The 19,459-nt window shown below is 41.4% G+C and overlaps 1 protein-coding gene across 2 annotated transcripts in view; it reads left to right on the forward strand.

Moving 5' to 3' along the window:
* Positions 1–19,459, forward strand: part of rft1 (RFT1 homolog) — a 71,540-nt gene that overhangs the window by 6,766 nt on the left and 45,315 nt on the right. Inside the window, exons 2-4 of one of the 2 annotated variants that reach the window (XM_063068306.1) lie at positions 3,922–4,007; positions 7,271–7,387; positions 10,948–11,137. In XM_063068306.1, the coding sequence (XP_062924376.1) occupies positions 3,922–4,007; positions 7,271–7,387; positions 10,948–11,137 (393 nt within the window). The remainder of the gene's footprint in view (positions 1–3,921; positions 4,008–7,270; positions 7,388–10,947; positions 11,138–19,459) is intronic. The other variant, XM_063068307.1, reaches the window with a different exon arrangement.

A 19,459-nucleotide genomic window follows, 5' to 3' on the forward strand; every position in this document is an offset into this window, starting at 1 on the left:
GGAATACTAGTTGGGAATAGTAACATTAATTTTTTTTATATATATAATTTTTTTGTTACGGGGGAGCTGGAAGAAGCACTGATCAATTGCTATGTTAATCATGTGTGCAAGCGTGGCTTTAGCCAGGACCCGCAAAATGGAGGGGGGTAGTGTTGTGTATCCTTTCATTCACAACATTAGTGGGGGGGGTATTTTGTTTTTTCTTTTTTTATATCTCATCTATCTTTTTTTTTCTTTTTGCCTGGATGATTGGGAGGGAAACACATAGCAACATGGTGAAGTTCAAAGAGATTCCCCAAGGAACTATGAGAGTTGAGAAGCTAAGTGATGTTTTAGATTGGAGTAACTTTGTTAAAAATAATGACTAATTTATTGAATTTTTTGAGTTTCTCCTATATTAATACATTTGATTCATCTATAGAATAAGATAAATGTTGATAATGAAATACAGAAATCTTTATTAGCAAGGAGACCTTTGTTTCAAAACAGACTTATTCCTTTTACAATGGACAATCAACTTTTATATAATTGGTACCAAAAAGGGATTAGATTTATAGGAGACTGTTATGAACGAGGTATATTGATGTCATTTGAACAACTAAAGGATAAATATAATATATCAAATAACACTTTCTTTTGTTACCTTCAATTAAGGGCTTATTTAAAAGGTAAGCTGGGTCAAACAATGTTTTTGCCAAAACCTAATGAAATTGAAATTTTAATTCAAAAAGGGAAAATTAAAAAATTTATTTCTTGTATGTATAATTTGATTCAAAAACAGACAATTAAACAAGGAATCCATAAGTCAAAACAAAAATGGGAAACAGATCTGAATATTAATATTGATGAAACAAATTGGTCAAGACTGTGCCTTGACAGTATGACAAATACAATAAATGTTCGACTTAGATTAGTACAATATAACTTTTTACACAATTATATATTACACCACAAAAAATAAATAGATTAAATTCAAATCTATCCGATAAATGCTTTCGGTGTAATCAAGAAATTGGTACTTTTTTACATTCTACTTGGTCTTGTTTTAAAATTCAACCCTTTTGGATAAATTTAAGAGTCTTATTGGAACAAATTACTGGAACTCAACTTCCACATAACCCTGTATTATTTCTATTAGGTGATATTGAAGGGATAAAGCCAAAACTTAAATTGAATAAATATCAGAAAGAATTTATAAAAATTGCATTGGCAGTAGCTAAGAAGACTATAGCTGTTACTTGGAAATCTGATTCGTATTTAAGTATGAATCGTTGGAACAATGAAATGGCTAGTTCTATTCCACTCGAAAAAATTACTTATAATTTAAGAGATAAATATGAAACATTTTTGAATATCTGGCGCCCTTATTTACAAAAGATAGGATGGCATATTTAATTGCTCCGATAAAGATCTTGGTCCCTTGGGGAAACTAACGAATAAGTATACTAAATTTATTTTGAATCCCATGGAGCATGTGGAAACCTTCCAATACCCAGGCGGTTCTTCTTTTTCTTTTCTTTATTTTCTTTTTAGGTAGGACTACATGGGGGGGGAGGGTTAAGGGGAGAGGGGAAGGTAGATATTATCTTCCATGTATTCATTTTGAAAATTTAATAAAAATTATATTTAAAAAAACAGCATTCTCACATAAGCATCCTTCTTCTCAAATGTGTAAGGATGGTGTATGGAGCTGTGGCTATTGCGTCACCTGTCATTTGGTTGTGTTGGTAGCCAAATCGTAGGGGGTCCATTGTGGGCGGTAGCATGCTGCAAATGTAGTCCTTGACCAGGCTCTCAAAGCATTTGCTTATTATTGAGGTGAGTGCGACGGGATGTCAGTTAGACATGTTACCTTGGTCTTTTTCGACCACGGTAACTTGTCCCCTTTGTGACTCACTTGTCCACTGATCCGCCCCATTGATTTCCCTCCTGGCACATCTCTGTAACCATGCCAAGTGCTACACTTGCTATACCATTGAGGGCCATAAATAGTCATTCCAGTGAGGCAACACTTTACACGTGAGTCAATTGGAGTCATTTATTGTATAACGTAAACATGAGGAATTCTGCAGATGCTGGAAATTCAAGCAATACACATCAAAGTTGCTGGTGAACGCAGCAGGCCAGGCAGCATCTCTAAGAAGAGGTATTTATTGTATCCAGTTTTCCCAGTAATGATTCCTTTATGTTGGTGGATCATTTCATCGAGCATCTTCGTCTCAACAGCCAGGATGTTCACCTATTTCAATTTGACTTCCCATTCCCATGATGGGTGACTGTCCATGGCTGGCTGTTCTATCATGATAAGATCAAATGCAGGTTGGAAAAGCAACATTTCATATTCTGTCAGGGTAGTTTCCAACCTGATAGTATGGACTTCGATTTTTTTTTCCCCAACTTATGATAACCACCCCTCACTTGTGTTACCAACCTCTTTTTTGTTCTCCATTCTGGTTAGTTCTCACCCCTTCTTCTCCTCCCCCAGCCTGTGTATCTCCACCTATATTCCCTATAATCTTTCCTTTATTCCATGGTCTGCTGTCCTCTCCTAGCTGATCCCCTCTTTGGCAGCTCTTTACCTCTTGTACCTATCACTTCCCAGCTTCTTTCAACTGTCCTCCCCCCTAAGCAACCAACCACCTTCCCCCTCACCTGGTCACACCCATCCCCTGCCAACTTGTAATACTACCCTACCCTCCAACTTGCTATTCTGGCCTCTGCTCCCTTCCTTTCCAGTCCAGATGAACGATTAGGACCAAATATAAGTTGTTTATTTCCCTCCATCGATGATATGTGATCAACTGAGTTCCTCCAGCATTTTGTGTATGTTGCTCCTGATGTGCAGCATCTTCAAAGTACTTTGTGTTTCTGGACAGCACTAGGTTGAGATGGAAACGTGAAAAGAAATTGAAGTGACATGAGAGAGAGATTTATTTGTCACATGTACATTGAAACATCAAAATGTACAGTGAAATGTGTTCGCATGAGAAAATCTGCAGATGCTGGAAATTCAAGCAGCACACAAAATGCTGGCAGAACACAGCAGGCCAGGCAGCATCTATAGGAAGAGGTACAGTTGACGTTTCAGGCTGAGACCCTTCGTCAGGAGTGTGTTCTGCCAGCATTTTGTGTGTGTTGCAGTGAAATGTGTTGTTTGCAATAGTCATCACAGTCCGAGGACATGCTGTGAGCAGCCTACGAGTGCTGCCATATTTCCAGCCCTAACCTGTACTTTTTTTGGAATGTGGGAAGAAACAGGAACACCTGGAGGAAACCCATGTGGACATGGAGAGAATGTACAAATTCCTTACAGACAGCGGCAGGAATTGAACCTCCATTGCTGATCACTGGTGCTTTAAATCATTGCACTAACCACTACACTACCATGCCGGCCAGAAATGTAACCAGAAACTCGTAATTGCCGTTGTGGACAGTGCAGGTGCTCTGCAAAATGGTCATCCAGTCAATGGTTAATCTCATGGATACAGAGGAGGCCACATGAACATTGAATGCAACAGGCCAGGTTGGAAGATGAACACATGAATCTCTCCCTTATCTAGAAGAGCTGTTTAAGTCCCTTGATGGTGGTGAGAGAGGAGGTGTAGGGACAGATTTTACACCTTCATATGGTTGCAGAGTTGAGGAGGGGTGGATAAATGAGGAGGAGTGGGTACCACAGAAGGCAGAAAGTGAGGGGAGAGGAGAAGATAGGATTGGTGGTGAGATCCCATTCCAGCTGGCAGAAATGGTGAAGGATGATATGCAGGGTGCAGAAGCTGGTTGTGAGCAGGGAATGCTGTTTGAGATCCGATGTGGGAAATGGAGGAAAGGATTTTTTTTCTAACTGGCAGACATAATTGGTGTTGAGATGATCAAACTGTGACTGTAATTCTGAAATTGTTTTTTTTCCCTGGGTATTAGGTACTGTTTCGGGTGCTCACCTTTGTCATGAATGGCTATACATTGCGCTATGTATCCAAGGAGACCGTTGGTATTGTCAATGTCAGGTATGAAATTGACTTCCTGTTCTCTTCCAACCTGAACATCTCCCTAGCTTCATTTTGTGGCCCACTGTGTGTTTGCATCAGGTTCACAATGCTAATTGCGTGTTTTATACAAGTACCAGGAAGGTTGTCAATAGATACAAAGCATAAAGCTACTTCTTTAGGAGTTGCAAAGATTTGCCATGATATCTAAAACTTTGACAATCTTCTATAGATGTGAGCTTTTATAGATTTGATGAACTTCTATAGATTGACTTAACTTCTCTTGCCCCATCATTGAAACGTTACCGCAACCTATGGACTCACTTGCGAGGACTCTTCATCAAATGTTCTTAATATTTGTTGTTATTATTTCTTTTTGTTTTTGCGGTTTGTTGTCTTTGCACACTGGTTGAATGCCCAAGTGATTCTATTATAGTTGTTATTCTAATTTGGATTTACTGAGTAAGCCCGTATATGGGGACATACAGCTGCAAGAAAAAGTTTGTGAACCCTTTGCAATTACCTGCTTTTCTGCAATAGTTACTCATAAGATGTGGTCTGATCTTCATCTGAGTCACAAAAATAGACAAACACAATCTGCCTGAACTAATAACACACACAAACAATTGTATTTTTCATATCGTTATTGAACACATTGTTTAATCATTCACAGTCCAGGCTGGAAAAAGTACGTGAACCCTTGTATTTAATAACTGGTAGAACCTTATTCAGTATCAATAACCTCCACCAACCGTTTCTTTTAGCTATTGATCAGTCTTGTACAATGGCGAAAAGGAATTTCAGACCATTCCGCCATACAAAATTGTTTCAGTTCATCAATATTTCTAGGATACCATCCATAAACAGCCCTCATCAGGTCATGCCAAAGCATCTCAATTGGGTTAAGGTCTGGGCTCTGACTTTGCCATTCCAAAAGATGAATTTTCTTCTTTTTAAACTATTCTGTTATTGATTTACTCTTGTGTTTCAGATCATTGTCTTGTTGCATCATCCAACTTCTATTAAGCTTCAGGTAACGGACCGCTACCCTGACATTCTCCTGTAAAATGCCTTGATACAATTTTAAATTCATTGTTCCCTCAATGATTGCAAGCTGTCCATGCCGTAAGGTGCAAACCAGCCCCAAACCATGATGTTCCTTCCACCATGCTTCACAGTTGGGTTGGGGTTTTGGTGTTAGTGTGCAGTGCCCTTTTCCCTCTAAACACAGTGGTCTGCATTTCTGGCAGAAAGTTCAACTCTTGGCTCATCTGTCCACAGAACATTGTCCCAGAAGTGGTCTTTTGCAAACTTGCGATATGCCCCAACAATTTTGTTTTTGGGGAGCAGTGGTTTCCCCTGTGGTGTCCTTCCATGACCACCATTCTTGTTCAGTGTTTTTCTTATAGTGGACACATGAACAGAGACCTTAGCAAGTTGTAGAGATTTCTGGACGTCTTTCGCTATTACCCTTGGGTTCTTTTTCACCTCCTGCATTTATTGATTGGAACACTTGACACCTAATAGCTTTTGTAGAAGGCATTACCCCAGAGGTTCACATACTTTTTTGAATCTAGACTGATTGTTCAAGTAGTGTACTCAGTATTGATGAGAAGTGCAATTGTTTATGTGTTATTAGATTAGGCCTATTATTGTGACTTAGATGAAGGCCAGACCACATTTTAAGAGTAATTAATGCAGAAAAGCAGATAATTGCAAAGAGTACACAAACTTTTTCTTGGAATTGTATATGTACTTTGATAATTTTAATTTGAACCTTTTTGAACTTTAAACAAATCCATATGGACAACATAGATACAATATAGATGTGCCTGACATGTGCTTGACCCTGCTCTGGCATTCAATAAATTCATCTAATTTTGGCTTCAACATTACTTCTCACTGCTTCTCCATATCCTTACATTATAGCTGCCACTCACAAAGCGCTGCTGACTATCCCTAATTAGACCTTGCTTATTCATCTTCTGTGGCTCCACACATAGACAACCACGCTGATCTTTAAAAAGTCTTCCTGTTCTCCCCCGAACCATCCTTTTAATATATCTATTGAATTTTCTGGGATTTTCTGTAACCTTGCCTGCCAGATCCACTTCATCCTCTCTTTGTTGACCGGACATACCTCTTAAATGTACTACTATACTCCTGGTCATTGTAGGAGATGTTTGTATCCACAAATGATGCAGACATTTATATTAAGACCCTAGGATGTAGGTTATTGTCTAGCCGATTTGTTGGCCTTTAACATAATTTGCTTGTCTAATACATTTCTTCTCCATTGATAGAGATGAAGAAGTGTTTTTAACCCATTTAAGGAGCTTAGAAGCTCCTTAATAATCTATAATCTGTTAATATTGGGATTTATTTTAATACCATCTTCCATGAAGACTACCTGAATACTCTTCATACAGCTGCCGAAACTGTCACTGTCTTTTTATATTATATGCTGGAATTGGAGGGCAGAGATACTTGGTTGTAGTAAGCTGGTGGAAAGGGGGGAGGGATGAGACTTTGGTGGGATTTGAAAAACAAGGATGAGAAATGTGAAGAACTAGAGACAATGCTGCAAATTTTCCAAGTTTGGACAGGGGCTCTGGAGATATTAGGGTGCCCCTACACAAATCCTTGAATGTTGCTAGACAGGTTGAAAACGATTTCTTCATTTTATAAATGGAGTACAAAAACAGGGAACTTAGACTTCAACTCAAGAACCGTTGAATTTGGGTTGCCACTCTTCAGAAGTATGCAGTGGAATTTCTTTGGATAGTCACAGGATTAAGGACAAATTACTTTTTTTCAAAAGTGAATGAGGAGAGACTTACTAGTGACCAAAGGCTCAGTAACCAGAGGACATAGGTAATTAGTAAAAGTATTGGAAATAATATAGAAAATACATGAGCATCACCGTAAGAGTTGGAGGAACTCTGAGGGTCTGGGAGATGAACAGTCAACATTTTTGGTTGAAGCCCTTCTAGATTCCAGAAAAGACATGAGCTCTGATCTGAAGTGTGCTGCTTGAAAAGACAAACTGATTCAATTTGAACAATCAAAAAGGAATTGAATAAACAGTGAAGATAAAGTAGAAATGACAAGAATGTGGGGGAAGAGCAGAAGAATGAAGAATTCTTTCAACCAGCAAACGTGTATTGTCTGATTTCTATCATCTCAAGGACAATCCTCCCAATCTGTGTTCAGAGTTTGCTTTGTGTGTACATCTTGCTTTAAAACTTCTGTTCTGGTAACCTGCTGCTGACTTTGCTTCCCAGACTCATGCTCCTGTATTCTACAGTTGTGTTCCTTGCACGAGAAGCCTTTCGGAAAGCATGCTTAAATGTCGGTGTGGAGCGGAAGTGGTCCCAGATCATAAACCTGCTCTGGCTAACGTGAGTGACGAGTAATTTTTCAGAGATGCCAGTATGTAGCCTGATCAAACAACTATAATGAGTAGCTTGTCTTCACCAAGAGCAATATAATACCAAACTATTCATGGTTACTTGTTGTGAGGGATCCATCCTGGGTTTTGTTGGGTAAGCATGTACATAGTGGGTATGAAGTTATCAAGTTATACAGCACAGAAATAGGCCCTACATCGAACTCCACCTTGCCAACCAAGATATATTTCTGAGCTGAGATTTTTGCCTGTTGGCCTATATCCCTCTAGTTATTTTCCATCTATGTACCTGTTGCAATTTTATTGTAATTGTACCCATATCTACCAGTTAGTAGCTATCCATTGGGTGAAAAATGTTGCCTCTTTGGTCCCTTGTAGATCCTTCGTCTCTCACCATATACCCATACTCTGTAGTTTTAGACTGTCCTATCATGGGGGAAAAAGACAGTAATCCTGTCTACACCCCTCGTAATTTTAGATTCCTCTGTAAGGTCATTCATCAACCTTCTACACGCCATGGAATAAAGTTCCAGCCTGTCCAATCCCGGGAACATCCTCGTGAACCTTTGTGGTATAATGATGCTTTTCCTATAACTAAGCAATCCAAACTGCACACAAATGAGTAAAAGCATCCAGACTAGAGCATGTTGCAGCCATGTGTGTGGAACAAGGGACTATGTGTGTGTATGATTCAAACAAATGAAAATGCAAATCATGAACAGAAGTAGGTTATTTGACCTCTCAAGCCTGCTCTGCCATACTGTGATAATTGTACATATTAATGATTTAGATCAGAATATACAAAGCATGGTTAATAAGTTTGGCAATGACACCTAAAATAGGTTGTATCTTTGACAATGAATTTACAGAGGGATCTTGATCACCTAAGTAAGTGGACAAGGAATGGAAAATAGAGTTTAGAACCTAGAACACAGGACAGTAGAGCACAGTACAGGCCCTTTGGCCCATGATGTTGTGCTGACCCTTTAAACTAGTCTAAGATTAATCTAATTTTTCCCTCCCACATAGCCCTTTATTTTCTATCATCCATGTGCCTGTCTTAAATGTCCCTAATGCATCTGCCTCTGCCATCACTTTTGGCAGTGCATTCCATGCACCTTACCTCTGACATTCCCCCATACTCACAGGTAGACAAGGTGGTGAAGAAGGCTTTAGGTCAGGTAATTAAGTATAGAAGATCAGATGCAAAGTTGCAGTTGTACAAGATGTTGATGAAGCTGCATTTAGGATATTGTGTTCAGTTTTGGTAATTCTATTCTGCAAAGACGCCACTAAGTGGGAAAGAGTGTAGAGGAGATTTACAAAGATGTTTCCAGAACTCAAGGGACCTAATTATGAAGAGAGTTTGAGCAGGTGGGACTTTATTTGTTGGAGTGTAGTAGCATGAGGGGTGATATTGCAGAGTTGTATAAAAATATGAGGGGCACAAATAGAGTGAATACACTCAGTCTCTTTCTCAGAATTAGGGAATCAAGAAGTAGAGGGCTCAGATTTAACGTGAGGATGGAAAGATTTAATGGGAACCTGGATGAGAACTTTTTCAAACAGAGAATGGTCAGTGTATGGAATCAGCTGCCAAAGGTAGTGATTGGGGCAGGTAGGTTAACAACATTTAAAAGGTATTTGGAAAGGGACGTGGATAAGAAAGGTTTCGAGGAATATGGGCAGAACGTAGAACAGTACAGCACAGTAGAGGCCCCTTGGCCCATGATGTTGTGCCAACATTTTAACCTACTCTAAGATTCTAAGATCTTCCCTTCTATATAGCCCTCCATTTTTCTATCATCCATCCATGTGCCTATCTAAGAGTGTCCCTACCCCTAATGTATCTGCCTCTATCATCACTCCTGGCAGGGTGTTTTCTGCCCCCCCCCCCCACCACTGCACTATATTTTTCTCAAATCGCCTTAAAACTATGCCCTGTGTTAGCCATTACCATAATGGGAAAAAGTCTCTGGCTCTCCATTCAATCTATGTCTCTTATCATCTTGTACACCTCTATCAAGTCATCTCCCCTCCTCCTCCGCTCCAAAGAGAAAAGCCCAAGCTCGCTCAACCTATCCTCAGAGACACCAATATGGGGAAATGGGATGAGCTTAGAAGTGAATCTTGGTCGGCATGATCAGTTGGGTACAGGGACTGTTTCCAGGCTGTGTGACCAATAAGCTTAAAAACAGACTGTAGGAAGAGCTCAGCGGACTAAGTAACATCTATGGAGGCAGAAGGTGTAAGATGATGTTTTAGGTGCAGATCCCGCATTATGACTGAGGCAATGGGAAAGGTTACCATGATATAGTGGTACATGTTGAGGGGTATGATAGACACACTGGTAGATGACAGGTGAACTGGTGTGGAACTAGAGAATGGGAAGGGTGAACAAATGGGGAAGCAAACTAGGTGGACAAGTGAATAAAGCACACAAAATGCTGGAGGAACTCAGCAGATCAGGCAGCATCTATGGAAATTAAGAGACAGTTGACATTTCAGGCTGGGACCCTTCATCAGGATTGGAAAGGAAGCAGGAAGATGCCAGAGTAACAAGGTGAGGTGGGAAAGGAGGACAAGCTAAAAGATGGTAGGTGAAGACACATTAGTGGGGGGGCGGTGTGAAGTAAGAAGTTGGGAGGTGATAGGTGGAATCTGATAGGAGAGGAGAATGGACTATGGGAGAAAGGGAAAGAAGAGGGGCATTGGGGGAAGTAATAACTAGGTGAGGAGAAGAGGTAAGTGGGAGGCCAGGTTTGGGAAATGAAGAAGAGGAAAGGGAGAGGGGGTATTTACCAGAAGTTGAAGAAATTGATGTTCATGTTACCAGGTTGGAGGCTAACCAGATGGAATTTGAGGTGTTGCTCCCCCAACCTGAGAGTGTCCTCATTGTGGCAGTAGAGGAGGCCATGGACTGACATGTTGGAATGGGAATGGAGATTGGAATGAAAATGATTGCCCAACGGGAAATCCTGCTTTTTGTGGATGGAGCAGAGGTACTGAGCAAAGCAGTCCCTCAGTCTACATTGGGTCTTGCCAGTGTCGAAGAACACCAAAGGCGTGGGTTACCTGAAATTGGAAAAGTCAGTATTCATACCAAAAAAACTTGTCTCCTTCCCAGTTTGGGTGGTGTCTTCAACCTGAAACTATGACTACATTTCTCTTCCCACAGATGCGTCCTGATCTACTAAATATTTGCAGCATTTTCTGTTTTCATTTTAGATTTCCTGCACCTGCAATTTTTTTTTGATTTCCAGTTATGCTTACTGTCTTATTTTCTTTTAACCACCCCAACATATGAATGGGACCTGGAGAGATGGGATGCATTCAGGGAGGATGAAGTGTATTAATCTTAGGAGCAATGAAGGTGAGGAATTTGAGTAGTAGGATATCAGAAATAACATGGGCTATGCTAATGTAGACGAGTGTGTTGAATATGAACCCTAAATCTCACTGATTTATTGTGTTTTATTCTATTATATGTATGTGTGCGTCTGCATAAGTGCGTATTTTGCATCGATAATTGTCAGGACACTCTTATTTCAGAGTTCCCTTGGGGATATTTTGGGCCCTACTCTTGGCCTGGGTGTGGCTGAATTTGGTGGAAATTCCAGACCCAGCAGTTGTACCTCACTATGAGGTTGGAGTGATAGCATTTGGAATTTCTGCTGTGGTGGAACTTCTCTCTGAGCCTATGTGGGTGCTGGCTCAGGTACATATGTTGGTGAAGTTAAAGGTGAGTTGTGTGCAAATACAGATTTTTAAAAATTTAAACCTTTCATTCTATCCAACACTAGGTTTGAAATGCTTCATTGTAGTCATTCACACTGCTCTACTCATGTGCCTGCTATTTTTAAGTGATGTTAGATGGTGAAGTGGTGGGTACTATTTTCAACATTTAAAGGGCATTTTGATAGGTACATTGGTAGAAAAGGTTTAGGGGATCTGAGCCAAATGCAAGCAAATAATACTAGCTCAGGTGGACAGAGGTGGGCTGAAGAGCCTTTTCCTATGCTGTATGAGTACAACTCTATGGTTTTATGGAAGTAAACCATTAGTCCCAACCTGTCCATGCCAACCAATGGCACCATTCCGTATTAACCCTGTCTCCTATCACTTGGTCCATAGTCCTGTATGCCTGAGCAAGTGCTCATCTGGACACTTAGATGCTGTCAGTGATCTAGCTTCAGCCACTCTGTCTCAGATAGAGCATTCCAGGCACTTGTCACTCTGAGTGTTGGATCCACTCTGAATTTACTTCTCCTTGCTCTAAAATTATGTTCTTGTGTTTCAAATGTGTTTTCTTTGCCTCTGATATGGAGGAAAATGTTTCCTGCAGTCTATCCTATCTATACACTTCATAAATTTGTTTACCCCACCCAATACCTTCTCTACTCTGTGGAGAACGAACTCAGCTTCCACATTCTTTCCTCATAACTGAACTTCTCCATCCTATGCACCATCCTGATGAACTTCCTTGTGTCCTTTCCAGTCTATTATATTCTTCCTCTACCTCAACGACTGGAACTGCAAGCAGTTCTCTGGCTGAGATCTGACTATATTTTTTATAAACCTGTAGCATAAACTCCCTGCTTCTGTACTCAATGCCCAAATAATGAACACTAGTGTTTCATATACCTTCATTGCATCATTATGCACTTGTCTTACCATAGTCAAGGATCTAAGGATTTGCATACTGAGGTCCATCTGTTTCTCAACACTACGACCCAACCATGCCATGATCCATCACCTAATATTTACCATATAACCATATAACAATTACAGCACGGAAACAGGCCATCTTGGCCCTTCTAGTCCGTGCCGAACTCTTACTCTCACCTAGTCCCACTGACCTGCACTCGGTCCATAACCCTCCATTCCCTTCCTGTCCATCTATCTATCCAATTTAACTTTAAACGACAACATCGAACCTGCCTCAACCACTTCTGCTGGAAGCTCATTCCACACAGCTACCACTGTCTGAGTAAAGAAGTTCCCCCTCATGTTACCCCTAAACTTTTGCCCTTTGACTCTCAACTCATGTCCTCTTGTTTGAATCTCCCCCACTCTCAATGGAAAAAGCCTATCCACGTCAACTCTATCAATCCCCCTCATAATTTTAAACACCTCTATCAAGTCCCCCCTCAATCTTCTACGCTCCAAAGAATAAAGACCTAACTTGTTCAACTTTTCTCTGTAACTTAGGAGATGAAACCCAGGCAACATTTTAGCAAATCTCCTCTGTACTCTCTCAATTTTATTAACATCTTTCCTATAATTCGGTGACCAGAACTGTACACAATACTCCAAATTTGGCCTTACCAATGCCTTATACAATTTCAACATTACATCCCAACTCCTATACTCAGTGCTCTGATTAATAAAGGCCAGCATACCAAAAGCTTTCTTCACCACCCTATCCATGCGAGATTCCACCTGCAGGGAACTATGCACCATTATTCCTAGATCCCTGTGTTCTACAGCATTCTTCAGTGCCCTACCATTTACCATGTATGTCCTATTTTGATTAGTCCCACCAAAATGTAGCACCTCACATTTTTCAGCATTAAACTCCATCTGCCATCTTTCAGCCCACTCTTCTAACTGGCCTAAATCTCTCTGCAAGTTTTGAAAACCTACTTCATTATCCACAACGCCACCTATCTTAGTATCATCTGCATACTTACTAATCCAATTTACCACCCCATCATCCAGATCATTAATATATATGACAAACAACATTGGACCCAGTACAGATCCGTGAGGCACACCGCTACACACCGTCCTCCAAGCTAACACACAGTTATCCACCACTACTCTCTGGCATCTCCCATCCAGCCACTGCTGAATCCATTTTACTACTTCAATATTAATACCTAACGATTGAACCTTCCTATCTAACCTTCCATGTGGAACCTTGTCAAAGGCCTTACTGAAGTCCATATAGACAACATTCACCGCTTTACCCTCGTCAACTTTCCTAGTAACCTCATCAAAAAATTCAATAAGATTTGTCAAACATGACCTTCCACGCACAAATCCACGTTGACTGTTCCTAATCAGACCCTTTCTATCCAGATAATTACATATACCATTCTAAGAATACTTTCCATCAATTTACCCACCACTGACGTCAAACTCACAGGCCGATAATTGCTAGGTTTACTCTTAGAACCCTTTTTAAACAATGGAACCACATGAGCAATATGCCAATCCTCCGGCACCATCCCCATTTCTAACGACATTTGAAACATTTCTGTCGGAGCCCCTGCTATTTCCACACTAACTTCCCTCAAGGTCCAAGGGAATATCTTGTCTGGATCCGGAGACTTATCCACTTTTATATTCCTTAAAAGCGCCACTACTTCCTCTTCTTTAATCATCATACTTTCCATAACTACTTTACTTGTTTCCCTTACCTTACACAATTCAATATCCTTCTCCTTAGTGAATACCGAAGAAAAGAAATTATTCAAAATCTCACCCATCTCTTTTGGCTCTGCAAATAGCCGTCCACTCTGATTCTCTAAGGGACCAGTTTTATCCCTTACTATCTTTTTGCTATTTATATAACTGTAGAAACCCTTTGGATTTATTTTCACCTTACTTGCTAAAGCTGCCTCATATCTTCTTTTAGCTTTTCTAATTTCTTTCTTAAGATTCTTTTTACATTCTTTATATTCCTCGAGTACCTCATTTACTCCATGCTGCCTATATTTATCGTAAATCCCTCTCTTTTTCCGAACCAAATTTCCTATATCCCTTGAAAACCATGGCTCTCTCAAACTTTTAACCTTTCCTTTCAACCTAACAGGAACATAAAGATCCTGTACCCTCAAAATTTCACCTTTAAATGACCTCCATTTCTCTATTACATCCTTCCCATAAAACAAATTGTCCCAATCCACTCCTTCTAATCCCTTTGCATTTCCTCAAAGTTAGCCTTTCTCCAATCAAAAATCTCAACCCTGGGTCCAGACCTATCCTTCTCCATAATTATATTGAAACTATTGGTATTGTGATCTCTGGACCCAAAGTGCTCCCCAACACATACCTCCGTCACCTGCGCTATCTCATTCCCTAGCAGGAGATCCAACACTGCCCCTTCTCTAGTTGGTACCTCTATGTATTGCTGCAAAAAACTATCTTGCACACATTTGACAAACTGACGAAGGGTCTTGGCCCGAAATGTCGACTGTACCTCCTCCTAGAGATGCTGCCTGGCCTGCTGCGTTCACCAGCAACTTTGATGTGTGTTGCTTGAATTTCCAGCAGCTGCAGAATTCCTCGTGTTTACGTTTTTAAATCCAAACCATCCAGCCCTTTTACAGAATGGGCTTCCCAGTCAATGTGTGGAAAATTAAAATCTCCCACAATCACAACCTTGTGCTTACTACAAATATCTGCTATTTCCTTACAAATTTGCTCCTCCAGTTCTCGGTCCCTATTAGGTGGTCTATAATACACCCCTATAAGCATCACTACACCTTTCCCATTCCTCAATTCCACCCAAATAGCCTCCCGGGACGAGTCCACTAATCTACCCTGCCAGAGGACCGCTGTTATATTTTCTCTGACAAGTAATGCAACACCTTCTCCTCTTGCCCCTCGTATTCTATCACACCTGAAGCAACGAAATCCTGGAATATTTAGTTGCCAATCACACCCCTCATGCAACCACGTTTCACTAATAGCTACAACATCATATTTCCAGGTATCAATCCATGCTGTAAGCTCATCCACCTTTCTTACAATGCTCCTAGCAATAAAATAGATGCATTTAAGAAACTCCCCACCTCTTACTCTCTCTTTATCCTTAATGGAGCAAACAAATTTGTTATCTTTTTTTTTTCTTGTCCCCTACATCTTTGGACTGAGTGCTCCCGTTCTCTGTCCCCTGCCTATCCTCCCTCACACACTGTCTACTAGCTTTCTTAATTTGTGAACTAACCTCCTCTCTCTTAGTCTATTTAATTTGGTTCCCACCCCCCAACCATTCTAGTTTAAAGTCACCTCAGTAGTCCTCGCAAATCTCCCCGCCAGGATATTGGTCCCCCTAGGATTCAAGTTTAACCCGTTCTTTTTGTACAGGTCACACCTATGCCAAAAGAAGTCCCAATGATCCAAAAACTTGAATCCCTGCCCCCTGCTCCAATCCCTCAGCCACGCATTTATCCTCCACCTCATTGCATTCCTACTCTCACTGTCGTGTAGCACAGGCAGTAATCCCGAGATTACTACCTTTGCGGTCCTTTTTCTCAACTCCCTTCCTAACTCCCTATATTCTCCTTTCAGGACCTCTCCCCTTTTCCTACCTATGTCATTGGTACCTATATGTACCACGACCTCTGGCGCCTCTCCCTCCTACTTCAGGATATCTTGGACGCGATCAGAAATATCCCGGACCCTGGCACCAGGGAAGCAAACTACCATCCGGGTCTTTGGACTGCGTCCACAGAATCGCCTATCTGACCCCCTTACTATCGAGTCCCCTATTACAACTGCCCTTCTCTTCCTTTCCCTACCCTTCTGAGCTACAGGGCCGGACTCTGTGCCGGAGGCACGGCCACTGTCGCTTCCCCCGGGTAAGCTGTCCCCCTCAACAGTACTCAAACAGGAGTACCTATTGTCAAGGGGCAAAGCCACTGGGGTAATCTCTATTACCTGACTCTTCCTCTTCCCCCTCCTAACCGTGACCCACTTGTCTGCCTCCCGTGTCCCCTGTGTGACCGCCTGCCAGTAACTCCTCTCTGTCAACTCCTCACTCTCCCTGACCAGACAGAGGTCATCGAGCTGCAGCTCCAGTTCCCTAACGCGGTCCCTTAGGAGTTGCATCTCGGCGCACCTGGCGCAGATGTCCGGGAGGCTTGGAGACTCTAGGGTCTCCCACATCCAGCACCGAGAACAACAAGCTGCCCTCACACTCATGCTTCCCCTCTCCTCAAATGACGACAAAAAATGAATACCAAACCCTCTTCGCCTCACCCATTTTCGCTTAAGCCCGTTGAGCCGAAGCCCTTAAGCCTTCACTCTGCTCCCGGCTCAGCAGCCCGCAAACTACGCTGCCCGCTGTATAAGGATCTGTTCCTTTTAAATCTTCTGTGCTTTACTGCCTGACGTCACACACCTGCGCAGTCCCGCCTTTCTGAACGTCGATGGGGGAAAAAACCCAAAAATTTCAAAAATGGCTTCCTCCGCACTCCCGTTCTGATTCTCAGACTTCCTTCTCCGAATTAAACCCAAATCAGGATTTCTGTCCTTTTAAATCTTCCGCGCTTCTGGATTAAACTCAATTTGCTATTTTTCAGCCCACGAGGGGTGATTGATAAGTTCGTGGTCTAAGGTAGAAGGAGTCAATTTTAGAAAACCTAGCACATTTATTTTTCAACATAGTCCCCTCCTGCATTTACACACTTAGTCCAGCGGTCGTGGAGCATACGGATCTTGGACCTCCAGAAAGTGTCCACAGCAGGGGTGATTGATAAGTCTGTGGCCTAAGGTAGGGGGAGATGAGTTATACAGCTGTCGTAACATGCACATGCAGTTCAACTCTTTGAGTGATTATGCAGAAAGTTTGAAGTTAATAACTCATCAGGGGTGATTGATAAGTTCGTGGCCTAGGGTAGAAGGAGATGAGTTATTAACTTTTTGTTACCTCTGCAAAGAATTCAATCATACTGGTCAAATAATCTGCCCCTGACAAAGCCATATTGATTGTCTGTGATTGGACCCTGCCTTCTAATGATATTTAGTTCTCCCTCTATGATATTTTTTCCAGTATTAATTTTTTTTTCGTGTGGAAATGTTAAGTACTAGGGTTTCATTGAATTGACTTTATTACTTACTTCCTTCATATATATGAGGAGTAAAAATCTTTACGTTATGCCTCCATATAAATGTGCAATTTATAGTAATTTATAATAAATAGCATGTATAACAGGATAGTCAATATAACATAGAATTACAGTTGTGTCAGTGAGTTAATCACTCTGATGGCCTGGTGGAAGAGACCGTCCTGGAGCCTGTTGGTCCTGGCTTTTATGCTGCGGTACCATCTCCCAGGTGGTAGCAGCTGGAACAGTTTGTGGTTGGGGTGACTCAGGTCCCTAATGATTCTTCGGGCCTTTTTACGCACCTGTCTTTGTAAATGTCTGGAATCATGAGAGGTTCACAACCACAGATGCGCTGGGCTGATTGCACCACTCTCTGCAGAGTCCTGTGATTGATGGAAGTACAGTTCCCATACCAGGCAGTGATGCAGCCAGTCAGGATGCTCTCAGTTGTGCTCCTGTAGCAAGTTCATAGCATTTGAGGTCCACACCAAAGTTCTTCAACCATCTGAGGTGAAAGAGGTGCTGTTGTGCCTTTTTCACCACACGGCCAGTATGTGAGATCCTTGGTGATGTTTACGCCGAGGAACTTAAAGCTGTTCACCCTCTCAACCCCAGATCCATTGATGTCTCCATTCCTCCTGTAGTCCACAACCAGCTCCTTTGTTTTTGCGACATTGAGGGAGAGGTTGTTTTCTTGACACCACTGTGTCAGGGTAATGACTTCTCCGTAGACTGCCTTATTATTATCTGAGATTAGGCCAATCAGTGTAATGTCATCAGCAAATTTAATTAGCAGATTGGAGCTGTGGGTGATGACACAGTCATGGGTATACAGGGAGTAAAGGAGGGGCTTAGGGCACAGCCCTGAGGGGCACTTGTGTTGAGCGTCAGAGGGGCAGAGGTCAGGGAGCCCACCCTTACCACTAGCTTTAAGGTGAGAGGAAGAAAGTTTGGAGGAGATTTTTGAAGCAATTTTTTTTAAAAATGCAGAGAATGGTGAATGCCTGGAACCAGCTGCCACAGGAGGCGTTGGAAGCAGATAAGGTTTTAGAGGCATTTGGGCACATGAACAGGCAGAAAATGGAGGAATGTAGACCATTTGCAGGCAGGTAGGATTAGTTTAATTTGGTATTTTGGTTGACACGGGCATTGTGTGTGAAATTCCTGTCTGTGCTGTATTGTTCTCTATGTTCCTTGCCACTGATTCTCAGAGATCTGTAGTTACTAGCCTTTCCCTGCTGCTATTCTCAAAAAGAAGGACCGTGTTTTCTATCGTCTGGTAATCTGGTACCTCACTTATGTACAGAAAAGATTTAAAAATCTCAGGGATACCCAGCAATCTCCTCTCTTGTTTTCTGGATTTGTTTACCTTTTAAGCTTACCAAAGCATTGAATATGTCTCTTTGTTTATGGAGATTGGATTTTCAGCTTCCCCTTTATTGAATTCTCCAACCACAAGGGAATGCTGATGAAAATAAATCATTCAGGATCTCATCATTACCTATGGCTCCGCACACAGTTTACTGCTAGAAGCCCCTACTTTTCCGCTGGTTATTCCTGTTCCCTTAATATGCTGACAGAATAACTTTAGAATTGCGTCAATCTTGTCTCTCGTGACAGCCCTGTTTGCTCATGAATCATGTTTTCCTTCTTTACTTCCTTTTAAAGCACCTCCCTATACTTTCAAAAGTCTTGATATGCCTCCCCTGTCATTAGTTCCCTATAGCTGTCCTGTGTCGCTTTTTATCCAGCCCTCATTATTCCTTGACACTTGGTTTCTCTACATTTGCTACTCTTGGCATTTTCAGGAACACATTGCCCTTTTAGCTCTTACTGTTTCTCCTTTGAATGCTTCCAACTGTGCAGATGTAGGCTTTCCTGCATCTGGTGCAGGAAATACAATTTTTCTCTATCTGTAATGTTATTTTCTGCAGTCTTTTACTGCTTTTTCACTTGTACTACATCAAAGTACTGATGTTTCTGAAATTATCTGTATAGAGGCTTGCACAATTACATTTTTCATTGTATCTTGCTACTTGTGACAATAATAAACATTCTAATACTGATCATAAAACATGAGTTAAGGTCATTGGTCTGAAAAATGACTACCCATTGACACTCTCTCCGCTTGACCAGCTACATTCCCCAAGATGAGGTCAAGTAATACACCTTTGCTCATTGACCTATCAGCATATTGTGTCAAAAGGCTCTCCTAGACACATCTC

This window comes from Mobula hypostoma, chromosome 15 (assembly GCF_963921235.1).
Source record: "Mobula hypostoma chromosome 15, sMobHyp1.1, whole genome shotgun sequence".
In the NCBI taxonomy this organism is placed as follows: domain Eukaryota; kingdom Metazoa; phylum Chordata; class Chondrichthyes; order Myliobatiformes; family Myliobatidae; genus Mobula; species Mobula hypostoma.